We start from the raw sequence: 16,401 nt of genomic DNA, 5'->3' as shown, positions 1-16,401 counted from the left end.
TCAGATGCATGTTACCCTGTGAGCCAGGCCCGCATGTGGCATGGCCTGGCATGTTTTCATTGGTATTCCAGTCGGTAACTCAGAACGCCGAATTCAGTACCTCTTAGAAATTATTCAAGTGCTAATATGGCTGTGATAGGGGACAGGTGAATTCTCAGTGCTCTAGCACTGTGTCTAAATCACGAGAACTTGCAGGATGCTTCATCTTGGGTAGGGCTGCATTTGATTTAAGCAAACATTTAAACGTTTTTAAGTTAAGAAAATTTTATACAATATTCTCATAATTTATATTGCTTAAGATTATTTGCATGCTGGGATGCAAATCTACACAGTGATTTCTTTAAACATCGTAATGCTATTTAAGAGCACATGCTTTATAAAATAAAACTGTGATCTTATTTGCATTCAGGTGCAGAAAGCCAGTCACAGAAGCATCGACTATCCCTTATTCTGGCTATTAAGAAAAAAAAATCATAGAATATTATAAGAAAATGATACAATAGGATTGGAACCAAATTTACAGTTCTTGAACAGAATAGGAAGAAAATACTTTAAATGATTGAGTTGTATCTAAACTATGACGTAGTTACCTTAAAGACAGAAATATGTAAACCCAGCTATGTTAAATTAGAAAATGCACTGATTTGCTCAAGTGGAATACATGTAAAATCAGGCACCCTCCGGTGAAGCTTTACAACAGGACAGCACTTATCACAAACGTATACCTATCATTTCCCAAGCGAGAACCGAACGGGGAACCAGAGGAATCTGGGGCCACCTTTTCATCGAATGACTGGTGCTGAGCGATCATTTGTCACCGTTGGTCGGAGTTTCACAGTAGCAAAGGGATTTTCTCTGCTGGGGAGGCGGGGGGAGAAAAAAATTGTTGGCAGAAATACTTCAAGACAGGGATTTGGTTCGGAAAAAGAGCTAATAACTCCTGCTCTTGTTCTGTAAAATTATATAGCTTATATAAATCCCAGACATTTTCTGAACATGAAAGTTTTGTTCTGTGACAGTTCTCTCCATGCGCCCATTATAAGCTGCTAATTGTTTCGTTTTGGCTGCAGTGAGAAAGGCCTCAGGCCTGGGGGTCCTCTGGGAGCGGGACCTGGAGGGCCTGCCCAGCATCTGCCCTGATCCAGAAGGGAGTTCCCCTGGCCTCGTGTTGCGTTTGGCACTTAATAATGCAGCCGCTGTCCTAGAAGGCTCTCCTACCACCACCTCCCCGCCCCACACAGGACTGCAGAGAGGTATGCTGCCCTCTGTCTGAAATGTTTAAAGCTCTGGATAGTTCTGTAATGGGCGGTGGGCTTCCCTGGCGGTCCAGTGGTTAGCACTCCACGCTTTCATTGCTGAGGGCCTCGGTTCAGTCCCTGGTCGGGGAACTGGGATCCTGCAAGCCCAGTTCTCCTGGGCTGAGCAAGGGGGAGGGCCCTGGTGGAGGAAAGTAACATACCTGAGAAAAGGAGGCTTTGCAAACCCATTTGCATCATTCTGTGGGAAAGAAGAAGAAGTTTATGGAAGGCTCCTGAAATTGGGACATTTTTAATAAGACCTGAATGTAAAGACATCTGAAGCATAAGGGACTGCTTAAAGCCATGCATGTTTCAAAGTGCCCTGGAGTCTCAATTCATTTGTCTCATTTATCTAAATTCACTCGGAAGCGTAAGGGCAAGAACAGAAGACATTCTGAAACACAGTGAGGGACCCTTACAAATGCTGGAACATCTTAGAGGGAAACACAAGGTCTGCTGCTCCCTGCCTGTGGCCTGAATTCAGGTGCAAAACTGTAGTGATTATGGTTGGCTTTTTGGGAGCCCGATCCTGAATGATGCCACGAGAAACAGTAAAAACAAAACCTTGTTGGGTTTCGGTGCTGTAGACTGGTGCCAACTGCCAAGCAGAAATCTGATCTTGTAGAAGTTCCGTAGTTGCGGGAGAGAGAGGACAGAACAGTGCAGGCACTGTCTTTGCCTTCAGGAATTGCCAGAGCCCTCTCGGAGCCCCGGCCTCCAGCTCCCAGGGGCTCGGGGTCTCCCAGTGTGGCCGGGGACCAGGTGATTGTGTGTCCTCTCCTTCATTCCACAAAGAATCTCCTTTAAATCTGCTCTGGCTATTCTAAGAAATCACTGGCCCAAGCTGGCGGGCTTATTCAGATGGCTGCCCAGGAGAGGGCAGTGTCATGCCATCTGACCAGGGCCACCAGGCCAGCTCCCAGGATGCCCAATGGTCTCAGGGCTTGCAGGCCTCTGAGCTCCTCTCACTTCCCGTTGCCAGTTGCCAGCCTGGGGCTGAAGGCCACGCCTGGAGTGAAAGCCAGGCCAGGGCTCCCTTGGGATGGCCTCTCCTGGGTGCTGGATGTACAGACTCAAGGCAGAAGGGGGCTGGGGGCACCAGGGCTCCTTCACAGACCTGCGCCTGCTGTCTCCGGGCCTCTGGGGACCTCACACCTTGACCTTGAACCTGGGGCCAGCAAGGTCATCCCGAGGGGGAGCCCCCAGCACCAGGGGCAGCCAGCCCGGTGTCCAGATTCAATGTCTCCCTCTCAGGATTGAAGCACAAAGCAGCTGCCCTGCTCGTTAGCACATCCTAAAAGGGCCTGTCCCCACAGGGCCGCCGGGCTTGCTCAGCAGGCCTCGGAGTGAGCAGTTTCTGGTGTAACATTCATGTTACAGGATGAGTAAGGGCTAACTTATGATTTATTTTAAGATACCCCAGAATGCCTGTCGTGCAGTCCCACACATGCTCAGGGTGCTGGCATTAACCTGCTGCCCAAAGCAGGTGCCCCCAGGCTGGGGAGGCTGAGTCCAGTCTGTGACTGTGGCTCAGGGGGAGGCTGGCTGCGTCCTCCCGGCCTGGAAGGCCCACGCCCTGCCAAGCTGGACTCCCTGGATGCGGCCTCCGCAGGGCATGTAACAGAAACCACCTTTTTGCCTGTCCTTGGGGCAGGGCACTGTCCCCCTCCCCTGTGTGTCCTCAACTTGAGGAGTGCCCCTGCTGCCCTCAAGGCAGAAACCTTGGAGCCTGACTGAACTCTGAAACGAGCTTAGCCATGGTTTCACAGGCTGTGTTATCTGGGTGACACGACATGGTGAGAGAAACAGAAACACTGGAGGAGATGCATTGAAGTCCAGCCCTGGCGGTAAAGTGGCAAGAAGTAACAACTTGTGCTATGAGGAAAGAGCAAAATGACTCCTAAGACGGCAGCCTGAAGCTACCGGGCCCTGGCACGTGCCCCAGCGAGCCCACTCCTGGTTGGTACAAGCAGCATGCGCGCAAATTAGCACTGAGACACCCGCTAGGATGAATGGGGCAGTCCTATCCCAACAACAGGAGAGATGTCAGGCAAAATGTTCTCTGACATAAATCGTAGTTTTCTTAAGTCAGTTTCCCAAGGGAATAGAAATAAAAGCAAACATAAACAAATGGGACCTAATCAAACTTACAACCTTTTGCACAGCAAAGGAAACCATAAACAAAACAAAAAGACAGCCTACAGACTGGGAGAAAATCTCGGCAAACTATGTGACCGACAAAGGCTTAGTTTCCAAAATATACGAATAGCTCATACAGCTCAATAACAAAAAAACATTCCAATCCAAAAATGGAAAGGCTTAGACATTTCTCCAAAGAAGACATACAGATGGGCAACAGGCACATAAAAAGATGCTCAACATTGCTAATTATTAGAAAAATGCAAACCAAAACAACAGTGAGGTTCCACCCTCACACTGGTTAGAATGGCCGTTATTAAAAAGTCCACAAATAACAAATGCTGGAGAGGGTGTGGAGAAAAGGGAACCCTCCTACACTGTTGGTGGGAGTGTAAATTGGTGCAGCCACTATGGAGAACAGCATGGAGGTTCCTTAAAAAACTAAAAATAGAATTGCCATATGAATCACCAATTCCACTCCTGGGCAGATATCTGGACAAAGCTCTAATTCAAAAAGATAAATGCACCCCAACGTTCATAGCAGCACTATTTACAATAAACAGAAACAACCTAAAGTGTCCATCAACAGATGAATGGATAAAGAAGATGGGGTACATATATACAGTGGACTATTACTCAGCCATAAGAGTGAAATAATGTCATTTGCAGCAACATGGATGGACCTATATGGATTGTACTAAGTGAAGGAAGTCAAAAAGAGAAAGACAAATACCAATATGATATCACTTATATGTGGAATCTAAAATATGACTTAGGGACTTTCCTGGTGGTCCAGTGGGTAAGACGCCACGCTCCCAATGCAGGGGGCCCGGGTTCGATCCCTGGTTGGGGAACTAGATCCCACATGCATGCAGCAACTAAGATCCCACGTGCCACAACTAAACATGCCACAAAGATCCCACATACTGCAACTAAGACCTGGTGAAGCCAAAATAAATATTTTAAAGAAACAGAACATGACACAAATAACCTATTTACGAAACAGAAACAGATTCACAGAAAACAAACATGGTTATCAAAGGGGACCACGGGGAGGGATAAATTAGTAGAAGTGTGGGATTAACAGATACACACTCTATACATAAAATAGGTAAACAAGGTTCTACTGTATAGCACAGGGAATTATATTCAGTGTCATGTAATGTACCGTAATGAAAAAGAATAGTTTTTAAAAAGAATGTATACATATGTATAACTGAGGCACTGTGCTGTACACCTGAAACTAATGCAACGTTGTAAATCAGTTATTCTAACAGGAGGGATGACAGCCTCTGTTGAGACACCAGTGGAACCACAGAAGGACACAGTTCTGTCTACGCAGGGCCAGACCAGACAGGCACCCAGCGTCCAGAGGAGGGCAGACTGGACTGTGAGATGGGACAGTGCGGGGGACTCCTGGAGGGCCGGTAGTGCTCCAGTTCCTGATTGGGTGTTGGTTATATGGAGTCACTTTGTGAAAAGTGACTTTTCTTGCACTTTTCTGTATATGGTATTCAATATTTACTTAAAAAAAAAAAAAGGACCTTTTCAGAAAGGTGCCCTCTTTAACACACCTGCCAGCGAGCTTATTGCCATGGCCGCCCTCCTCCCAGCTCCCTTCTCCGCGAAGGCAACTCCTTTGCCCAGCGAGGAGCTCAGGATCCGTTGGCCTCAGACCCGCCCGCACGGCCCACCCGCCGCTGGCTGAGCTGGGAGCCGCCTGTCCCTTTACTGCCTCCCCGAGCCTGCGGTGAGGGGTTTGGGGTCTCCCCCTACACCCCATCTTTCCCTCCATCACCTGTCACACGTCGCCCTGTCCAGGAGCACCGAGGGCTCTGGAGGCCCTTCTTGGTCGTTCTGTGACCCATCTCGGCACAGCTCCTGGCGTGCCCGGGGCACCTCTGTCACAGTGTGGGCCACACAGCATGCACTCAGAACAGCCCTGCCCCGCCCGCCGTCGGGGAGACACTGGTCCTCCCTCACCTCTCGGGTTCTGCTCGAGTTCGCAGCACGCGTCCCGCCCCCACTTCGCTCAGGCTTCACAGAGCATGACTCCAGGTGCTGGTCCCCACGGCCTGTCGCGTGTTCTGTGTCCCCTCTTGGCAGCCAGCATGCTTCCCTCCCTGCGAGTGGCCAGGCTGCCGGGGGACAGCGGGGCCGGGGAGGCCTGGCGACTGGATGGCGAGACAGCCCACAGGCGGGAAGAGGCATGGGACATGCCTGGTGACTTCTCCCGAAAAACCCCAAACCCCAGTCCACCTGGAGGTGGCCCTTGCTGGCTGTCACACTGTCCGCGTCACGCCCCCTCCCCGCCACCCCGGAGTTCTGCCTGGGTGTCTACTGCGTGCCCGTGTGCCTTGAAGAAGATGACGCGGTCCCAGCCTACGGGTCAGCTCAGACCCGCAGCCACAGGCAGACGCACAGAGATGATGGGACCCGCGGCCCGGCCAAGGCTCTGTTGAGAAGCCTTGCGGGGAGCCCTCCACTCCCCTGGGGACCGAGCCATCCTGCAGACAGCAGGGCCTGAGGGACGGGCCCTAGGGCTTCCTTGGTGCCTGCCGTCCTGCACGGCTGCTTCCTCGGACAGAACGTCCCTTCCTCTCCACCGCCAGCTGGAGAGCAGCTTTGCGTGGCCCGCGATGTGAGCAGCCCTGAGTGACACTGCGTTACGTGTTAACAACTAACTCAGTCCGCAGCTGCAGGCTGGACTCTCCCAGTTCACAACCTCTGACCCAGTTCAACCCCTTTATTCTTTTTTTTTTTAAATTTATTTTTGGCTGCATTGGGTCTTAATTGCTGCGCACAGGCTTTCTCTAGTTGTGGAGAGCGGAGGCTACTCTTCTTTGCAGTGTGCGGGCTTTCCATTGCAGTGGCTTCTCTTGTTGTGGAGCACGGGCTCTAGGTGCGTGGGCTTCAGCAGTTGTGGCATGCAGGCTCTAGAGCACAGGCTCAGTAGTTGTGGCTCGCGGGCTCTAGAGCGCAAGCTCAGTAGTTGTGGCGCACGGGCTTAGTTGCTCCGCGGCATGTGGGATCTTCCCGGACCAGGGCTTGAACCCGTGTCCCCTGCATTGGCAAGTGGATTCTTAACCACTGCGCCACCAGGGAAGCCCAACCCGTTTATTCTTAAAAGGGGAACTGAAGCCCAGACGGGGAAAGCCAACTGCCCTGGTCATGGAGCTCTTTTCTGAAACCAAGGTGCCCACTCGGTGAGGCGGGGGGTAGGGGTGGGGGGTGGAGGCAGCACCCACTCGGCGCAGCTCTTACAGGTCGGCAGACGCGCTTTGAAATCAAAGTGTGTGGGTTTGAGGGCTTGGTTTCTCAATAGCTATTTAAAGCCCAGTTATGGGATTACTTAAAAGCTACTGCCACTAAGGCAAAGAGCACGTGACCGACCCCCAGCCCCTCGGTAGTGAAAAGACGGCATCTTATCTCTTGAGATGGGACGTCCCAGGGCAGCTGGGTCCACCTCACTGGGTTTAGGAACATTCTCTGGTGGGTGGCTCCCAGGTATACCCTAGGTATCCTGGTGTTTAAACAAAACTCTACGTGTAACTGACAGTATTCTGATGGTTGTGTGTGTGTAAAAACTACAAATGAAAGTGTTAGGGAGGGCTTCCCTGGTGGCGCAGTGGTTGAGAGTCCACCTGCCAATGCAGGGGACACGGGTTCGTGCCCCAGTCTGGGAAGATCCCACATGCCCGCGGAGCAGGTAGGCCCGTGAGCCATGGCCGCTGAGCCTGCGCATCCGGAGCCTGTGCTCCGCAACAGGAGAGGCCACAACAGTGAGAGGCCTGCGTACCACAAAAAAAAAAAAAAAAAAAAAAGTGTTAGGCTGCTTTACCAGCTCCCACGGACCCCAGAGTTTGGCTGAGACAGAACATACTTTTCTCCAGTGTTATCAGCTGGTGTAAACAGTTTAGGAAAGATAAATGACCAGCCCAGTTGGGCGTAAGAACCTCTGAGATACGAAATTCCAGGGCTGTCTCTCCAGCCCTCAGGGGGTCCTGGAAGGGCGTCATCCTGGTACCTGCTTCTCGACCATCACCCTCTGGATCAGGTTTCTAAATGGAATCTCGTTCTCTCTTGTGTGATCTGTACCTGACTGATTGATATAGCAGCCGCTCACTCTATGACTAGATGAAAATACAAATTTAAAAACTCAGTTCCTTACAGTTGCACTCTCCACTTTTCAAGTGCTCAGCAGCCCCTGTGTCCAGTGGCCACTCTGCTGGGCCACCCAGTTCTGGAACATTTCTGCCTGATCCATAATCTCTCCGGGTTTGTTTACCGACGCACAGATGATTGGATCCTGTGTCTGCTGCCTTTGCAAGAGGCCACGACGACTAGGTGGCCTATTAAAAACAGGTCTTTTCACCTGCTCCCCTGGGGCTCTCTTTGGGGCAGAGCCGGTCCTTCTGTCTGCTCTGCTGTGCTCTTGGACTCCCACTCTGACTTGGTAGCGATGAAACGCGGTAGCTTGTCTAACGGACAGGTTGTAGGCAGCGGAGGCATCTGAGGGTGTACACCGTTGACAGTTGCAGCTTTTTCTTTGGCACTTTGCAGAGGATACTGAAATATTACTTCAAAAGATGAAGCGATAGAAATGGAATACGAATCAGTCATTATACCTCATGATGCGTCTGTGAACGCCCTGTACTTACTTTTGGGTTATTACCGTCTTCAGCCCAAGGTTAGATGCACGTTTACAGATATGGAAAATTGAACATCCAGAAGAGTCAGGGTGACTGGGTGAGAGGCCCTGAAATGACGGATGGCAGTGCCTTGTTCAGGAAGTGCACGAACCTTGTGGCCTTTGATGATTTTTAAAAGCCAATTAATATTTTCTTGCGGCCTTTATTAATTGGCATTTTCCATTATTCTCCAGATCAGAACATAGTAACCTATTGGTACTTCTTAAACAGCACACAGGTGACAGTGGTACTTGTCTCATCAACGGATTTCTGATGGAGGGACACCTACATGCTGCTGATCCGTGAGGATGAGAGGGGCGCAGAGGTGCTATTCATGGGCTCCCAGGGCTCCTGCCACAGGCCTGCAGCTCATCACAGCCCAGGCAGCAGTGCTGGGGCTTGTTAGAAGCATAAATGCTTCTAAGGTGACAATGAGAAAATGCTGTGATCCCACAATGAGGGTGGGTGCTGGGGAGGGAGGGGAAAATATCTATCTAAATATATCAATATTTATCTATATCTCAAAGGAAATACAATGAAATGTTAACAGGAGTTATCCTAGAAGTGAGATTATAAATAGAATTTTCTTTTTAATACTTGTTGTATGTTTTCCAAATTTTCTACCCAAACAAAAATTCTCTGGATTATTTTTATGAACAGAAAGTTATTTTTAGAAGTAGTATTTAAAATGAGATGTAATGATTAGATGTTTTAATTTTTACAAGGAGACCCTGACCAAACTTGGACTTTGCTGTTTAGCCAAAACCTGTAGCTTTGACTGCCAGCCGGATTTAAAAGGAAACCTAATTTCAGCATATGTTTAATGTACCCAGCAAATGGCAACATTTGAGGTGAAAAAATATTAAAACATACTTTTGTTTACTTAAAGCATGGGATGGATAAATATTAATTTAAGAGTTCATCCTTATTTCTGTCTCAAGAGTGGGATAATTTATCAGTTTGATTATTTGCAAAGTAGAATTTTAGATAAAAATTTTACCATAAAGCCATTCCTTAATATAGTAGTCAAATCATCAAATATATAAATACCTCCATGAAAGGCAACTTTTATCAGATTTTTAATCAAAAGTGGGAAGGGGGTGGTTCTCAAATTGTAGATACTTTAACCATAAGTAACTTCGTCTTTAATTAATACAGTCATACTTATGGGACGCTGATTATTTTTAATTATTCAGAACCTCCAAAATATTTATATTTTTAGTAGTTAAATGTGTAAGAATGTTTTTTCTTTCTAACGCTGGCATGTTAAAGATCTAACGTATGTGCTCGTTATATAAATTATCCAAAAAAAAAAGGCTCCAAAATATGTAAACATGAGTAAACCAGACCTGCTCCCAGAGCTGAGACAGAACAGCACTCTCTCCCGTGTAGGTACCAGCAGTTAGTCACTAGCTCTATCAGTTCTTCCCCTTAAGTACTGACAGATCCTGTCGCCCCATCCCCAGCAGTGGATGGGACTCCTACCGTCCCCTCCCTGGATGACCGAATGCCGCCCAGAAGGATGGGAAAGGACGCAGTACAGCTCAGGCGGCCCGGCTCGGGGAACGTCACCCCTGGCCTACCCATCCCGCCGTTTCTCCGCCGTTGCCCCAACCGCGCCCAGCCACGCAGACCCCCCGACACCGTCTGAAGGCTTTGGGTTTCATCAGAGCTCTTCCTTCAGGACTCGGCTCAAATGCTTGCCTCCAAGAAGCCACTTCTGATGCTTCCCAGGAGCCTGAGCCAGAGCCCTCCCCGCCTCCTGTCACCCTGCACCTTTTCCACAGCCCCAATAAACAGCGCTCACTGGACTCAGTTCCGGGGTTGATTCCTATTTGTTTCCCTAGAGCCTAGCCCAGGGCCTGGACCGTAATAAGCTCGTCAATAAATGTTCCATGGACGAGTTCCAGTGCGACCCGCATATCCCCTCTACAAAGTGTACCTTCACGTGCCATGTGATTGTGTTTAAAAAGTTTCGTTGGTCACAGTAGTCTGATACCATAGAAATGTTTGTTGCCAACGTTATAAATGTGACCGCACTGTAACTATCGACTCTATACCTGTTCCCTTTTACTGCAAGGTTTCACTTATTATTAAGAAAAGTGTTCGTCAACATTCATTATTCTGACATTTGCAAAATCAACATCAACTAATCGCCACTGGAATCACAGAAGGCGCAGGCCTCTCACTGTTGTGGCCTCTCCCGTCGCGGAGCACAGGCTCTGGACGCGCAGGCTCAGCGGCCGTGGCTCACGGGCACAGCCGCTCTGCGACATATGGGATCTTCCCGGACCGGGGCACAAACCCGTGTCCCCTGCATCAGCAGGCGGACTCTCAACCACTGCGCCACCAGGGAAGCCCTAGAGCTTTTAAATATTCTTATATGAAATAAAAAAATAAAGGCCACTAAAATGAAAGACTGAAAACAGGCCTTCCAGCCTGCAAGACAGAAATAGGGGGCCTATCGTCAAAAAATCTACAAACAGGGCTTCCCTGGTGGCACAGTGGTTGGGAGTCCACCTGCCGATGCAGGGGACACGGGTTCGTGCCCCGGTCCGGGAAGATCCCACATGCCGCGGAGCGGCTGGGCCTGCCCGTCCAGAGCCTGTGTTCCGCAACGGGAGAGGCCACAGCAGTGAGAGGCCCGCGTACCGCAAAAAAATAAAAAATAAAAAAATCTACAAACAATAAATGCTGGAGAGGGTGTAGAGAAAAGGGAACCCTCTTGCACTGTTGGTAGGAATGTAAATTGATACAGCCACTATGGAGAACAGTATGGAGGTTCCTTAAAAAACTAAAAATAGAACTACCACACGACCCAGCAATCCCACTGCTGGGCCTATACCCTGAGAAAACCATAATTCAAAAGGAGTCATGTACCACAATGTTCACTGCAGCACTGTTTACAATAGCCAGGACATGGAAGCAACTTAACTGTCCATCGACAGATGAATGCTTAGAGAAGGTGTGGCACATATATACAATGGAATATTACTCAGCCATAAAAAGAAACAGTTATCTGTAGTGAGGTGGATGGACCTAGAATCTGTCATACAGGGTGAAGTCATAAAGAGAAAAACAAATACCGTATGTTAACACATATATATGGAATCTAAAAAAAAAAAGGTTCCGAAGAACCTAGTGGCAGGACAGGAATAAAGACTCAGACGCAGAGAATGCACTTGAGGACACGGGGAGGGGGAAGGGTAAGCTGGGACGAAGTAAGAGAGTGGCATGGACATATAGACACTGCCAAATGTAAAACAGCTAGTGGGAAGCAGCCGCGTAGCACAGGGAGATCAGCTCGGTGCTTTGTGACCACCTAGAAGGGTGGATAGGGAGGGCAGGAGGGAGACGCAAGAGGGAGGGGATATGGGGATATATGTGTACGTATAGCTGATTCACTTTGTATACAGCAGCAACTAACACAACATTGTAAAGCAATTATACTCCAATAAAGATGTTAAAAAAAAAAATAGGGGGCCTGACCGGAGTGTCAGGGCAATGCTGGTCTCACAGAATGAGTTAGGAATTCTCTCCTCTCCACTTTTAAGGAAAGTCTGAGTAGGACTGGTATTAGTTCTTTAGACGTTTGATAGAATTCACCAGTGAAGCCATCGGGTTTTGGGCTTTGTCAGGAGACCCTAAGTTACCGGTTCAGTGGGGAGGGGCTTCGGGTGTGGAGCTCTGCCTGGAGGCAGCCCTGGGACCTCGCAGACCAGGATCCCCAGGGTGTGAGCTGAGGACCCCTGCACCTGGTCCAGGGGGCAGGGCAGCAGCTTCCACGAGGGCCTGCCACAGAGGAGGCGGCCCCAGGGCAGCCAGGCCACCCTGGGCCTCGGGAGAAAGCAGTGTGCTTGAAGCTCTGCTGCCCAGCAAGTGGGAAGGGATAAAAAGGTGGGCACTGCGTGCGGTGCTGCTGCCTAGCTGGTCTCCATGCTTTTTAAGACAGCCTCCCGATACTGACAGTCTATTATGATCCAGCCAACAGAGAGGTTTAAAAATAAAGTTAGAGCTCATTTAAACTGCCAAATGCTTAATAATGAATATCATTACTGACTATATTGATATCTAAAACCAGGATTTTTCAATCTATCCATCCAGTGTGGTAAGAAGTGCACCAATGCTTTCTTCATTGAGCTTTATCCACGTGGTAAAAATACTGAAAATTAAAACATGTTATTTTCTAAAATCGGTGCTGTTAGCTAAAATGTGTTTTCATTTGTAATTCCAGTGCTAGCTATGATTTGGGGGCAAGATTCTTTTACCCTAAAAGACACTATACAGGCCGACCTCATTTTATTGCATTTCACTTGATTGTGCTTCACAGATGCTGCTCTTTTTTTTCCCTTACAAATTGAAGGTCGTGGCAAGGCTACAGGCATCATTTTTCCAACGGCATTTGCTTACTTCATGTCTCTGCATCACATTTTGGTAATTCTTGCAATATTTCAAGCTTTTCATTATTATTATAGTCACAGTGATCTGTGATCAATGGTCTTTGGTGTCACTACTACGACTCACTGAAGGCTCTGATGATGGTTAGCATTTTTTATCAATATTTTTAAATTGAGGCTTTTTGAGACATAATGCTATTACACACTCAACAGACTACAGTATAGTGTAAACATAACTTTTATATGCACTGGGAAACTGAAAAGTTCCTGTGACTTGCGTTATCGAGATGGTCTGGAACCAAACCTGCAACATCTCTGAGGCCTGCCTGTACAACCTGCATCCATGGAGCCGGGCAGTCATTTTCAATGGCTGCTGACATCACGGAAGGAAACAAGCAGATGCTTATACCCACCACCACCGCTGATGAAATGCTCTATGAAACAAAACAGGCAAACTAACAAAACAACAACAGACTCTGATCAAGGTGGGAAATATAGGACAAAGGGGAACTCAGTAAAGGACACCATGTGCATGCAACCAGCAAAAATCCAGACTGGGGACACCCTCCAGGACCAGTAACCTGGGTTTTCTACAGAGAGATTACAAGGAAAATGAGGGGAGACCTCTAGATATGGAAAGACTCATCACGAGAATGAACCACCAATTACAATGTAGGGAGCTAGCCTGGGTCCAGATTCGAACAACTGTACTGTCAAGAAATTTTAAATGAGACAATCAGAAATTTGAAGTGACCAGGTGATGATATTCAGGTATTACTGTCAATTTTAAAAGATATGATACTTGACATTGTGGTCATGTGAGAGAAAAAAAGAGGATCTTTAATATATTTCCAGATGAAATGATATGATGTCTGTCGTTAGCTTCAAACTGATCTCGGAGTGGGTGGGGGGCAGGTGAAACAAGATTTATAAATGAATTGTTAAAGCTAACCTGGGGGACCAGGTCATTAGATTATTCTGTCCATTTTTATGTTCGAATTTTTCCATAAGAAAAAGTTGAAAATCAAAACCAGGAGAAGGCACTACAGACGGACAGGTCACACCTGAACAATGTGCCTCATGTGCCTGGATTCTGAGTTTTGTGACATGCAAATTGTAAAGTTTTTTTTTCCCCCAGCAAGAGGAATTGTTATGCTTTCAGAAATGCCTTAAGATCATTTCTAAAGAGTTTGAATACTGTTTTAAAATATACTGGGGCCTTTAATAAAATAGCATTTCACATGTGCCCTTCCCAAGCAGTTTGTCCAGTTTTGACATCTACTGCTAACAAAATGGAAAAGCTCCATTTTCTTTTGAAAATAATTTTTGGAGTTAGTTGGGGTGATTTGCAAACAATCATGCAGTATGCTTATCTAAGAGGAGAAGCCAAAGGCATTTTTGAATGAGATTTCAGAACAGTGCATTTCCTGGACCAAAACACGTGCTTCGGCCTGTGAGGGGGCCAGCATGGTGCCCGACACCTGTGCTCGCACTGTAGCAACGATGGGCCCATCGTTGGGAGCGCTCCCATCTCCTGTAAGCGCCCCCGCCCCCGCCCCGCTCAGAGCTGAACAGAGGCCCCCACTAGGGGTGACAACACACCTCATGGGAGGCATGGCTTCTGCACGCACCACAGGGAAGAGCACACGATAACGAAGGGTAACGGAAAACAAACAGAAACATCAGCCCAGGCTTACTGCACCGACGGCTCGTATCCCACTCCTCTCCAGAGCATGCCCACTTTCTCACTGCAGAACACCTCTGGCACCAATTCTCTTCTTTTGAACTTGTTCAGCACCTCCCTGCCCGCCCCGTCCGTTGGTGATCTGTCCTTCGGCACTGACAGACGTCCCCCAACACAGCCCTCGAGTGTGTCCTCCCAGCTGCACCTGGGCCCCGGCCCTAGGCCTTCCCGTCGGCACAGTGGACCCGCATCCCTGCCCCGGCCGGCCGGCTCCTCCCCGTGTGCTCTTCTTCCTTCTCAGTCAGCCCCTTTCCTCCATCCTTTCCCCCTTCTCTACTGTATAATCTACACTGAAAATAAAATTTAAATAAAGACGAGAACCCCTCTGGAGGCTCCTCGACCCTGGAATCCTCACCTCCCTCCTCTGCTCCCTGAGGGTGCCAAGTCCACCACCCTCAGGACTTTTAAACTTTCTGCTCCTTGTGTCTGGGAAGCTCCTCCCTTTGACCCCTGGGTCTCAGATGTCACCCCCGAGAGAAGTGCTCCGTTGTGGGCTCTGTCATGTGCTGCCCAGATCCCCTTCAGGACTGGGACTGATTCTGGTTGCAGGGAGATGGCCCTCGGCTGGCAGCGCTCCTCGGGAATTGCTCTGGCTAAGACCCCGGCCCCCAGATGCTGCCCCAAATCCAGGCAGCTCCAAGGGCCGTCCCAGCCCAGAGGTCTCGGCAGGGCAGTGGAGGCTCTGGGCCAGCCTCTCCCTTCTGTATGGAGCCTGGGCGGCTCTCATCAGCACCCGCACTCGCTCTCAGAGTCAGATTCCCAGAACACCCAAACCCTGACCTCCATCCAAGAGGTCACCCGATCCCTCATCACCTCACCTTGCTTCATTCCTCCATGTAGCTTCTAGCATTGATATTTCTGTTTACTTCTCATCCTCTGCTTCTTATCACTAGAACCTAAGTTCCAGCAGAGCCAGGGGCTGGTTTATCTTTGCGTCTCCAGAGCCCACACCAGGGCCTGGCCCAGAAGACAGAGTTGTCAGAGGAACAGACGAAGTGACTCACAGCCTCTGTGCCTCTTACCGGCTTGTTTAGGATTACAGATAACGTACACACAGGGTTTACACAGCACACTTTCTGAAGGTGTAATGATCAGATCACTATGTTCAACCTTAAGTCTTCCTTCAGAAAACAATATGAAAACTGAAGAAAATGCAGAAAAAGGTCACTACAGGTCTAAAGGACTGCAGCCATGACCAAAAGCAAGGAGAGCTTAAAACCTGATACAGTCTGGCAAACGATGGACCTACTGTGTGTAAACTGTCATTTACAGATAAACTAAAAACAAAAGGGGGACTAAAGGTAAGGAAGCTGAAAGGCTGTGTGGCAGGGGAATCTGCAGGCCCTGGGAGGGAGTCTCCACCCCGTCAGAGGGTCAGCACCTTCCTGTGTGGAGGGAAAAGCACCCTGCGTCACCAGAGCCTGCTGTTCAGGATCGGGGTACACTGGGCCTTACTCACAGGAGACGTGGTTTCTGGTTTGGACACTGGTGGTTTAAAGGTAGAAGCGTTTTGGGAAACCGCTCCTTTCTTTTCTGCAGCCGCCCCCGTGGACGAACATTCTAAGTAATCCGGTGGGGGGATGACGACGCTGCTTTTCTCAAATAAGTTCATCGTGCTCATGCTCCGTACTGATATCGAGCTAGTGAACAAGAACCAGAGGATACAAGTTAGATGAGACCTGGCCCCTGCACCCCAAACATCCCCAATCTCCTATGGCCAGAACTGCGGTGGATTAATAATCCAATATGGTGAGGGAGGAGGAGATTACCACACACACACACTGTATATGACACTGCAGTGTTTCTGCTGACATAAATGTACACTCGAAAGAAATCCTTTAAAAGACATGACAAAAGAAAAGGAGAGGAAAACTGGCTCAATTAGGGGCTGGCTCTTAATTCAAGGAGTTCAATAAGAAAATACAGCAAATGCCTTAAGCAAAAGCATCGAGCACTTTGGACTAAAAAATCTCAGAATTTTAACATCCTAAAAATACGTAGGGGCGTCCCTGGTGGCGCAGTGGTTGGGAGTCCGCCTGCCGATGCGGGGGACATGGGTTCATGCCCCGGTCCGGAAAGATCCCCCATGCCACAGAGCAGCTGGGCCCGTGAGCCACGGCCGCTGAGCCTGC

The 16,401-nt window shown here is 48.8% G+C and overlaps 1 protein-coding gene across 1 annotated transcript in view; it reads right to left on the bottom strand.

The window, feature by feature from the left end:
• Positions 1–782: 782 nt before the first annotated feature.
• Positions 783–16,401, bottom strand: part of BAIAP2L1 (BAR/IMD domain containing adaptor protein 2 like 1) — a 65,280-nt gene continuing 49,661 nt past the window's right edge. The window contains exons 11-13 of the mRNA XM_007448869.1: positions 15,729–15,909; positions 1,460–1,497; positions 783–858 (exon numbers count right to left, since the gene is read on the bottom strand). Of these exons, the coding sequence (XP_007448931.1) occupies positions 783–858; positions 1,460–1,497; positions 15,729–15,909 (295 nt within the window). The remainder of the gene's footprint in view (positions 859–1,459; positions 1,498–15,728; positions 15,910–16,401) is intronic.

The sequence above is a fragment of the Lipotes vexillifer genome, unplaced genomic scaffold, assembly GCF_000442215.2.
Source record: "Lipotes vexillifer unplaced genomic scaffold, Lipotes_vexillifer_v1.1 scaffold778, whole genome shotgun sequence".
Classification (NCBI taxonomy): Eukaryota; Metazoa; Chordata; class Mammalia; order Artiodactyla; family Lipotidae; genus Lipotes; species Lipotes vexillifer.
The sequence above is the reverse complement of the archived record's forward strand: the minus strand, read 5'-3'. Positions and strand labels throughout refer to the sequence as shown.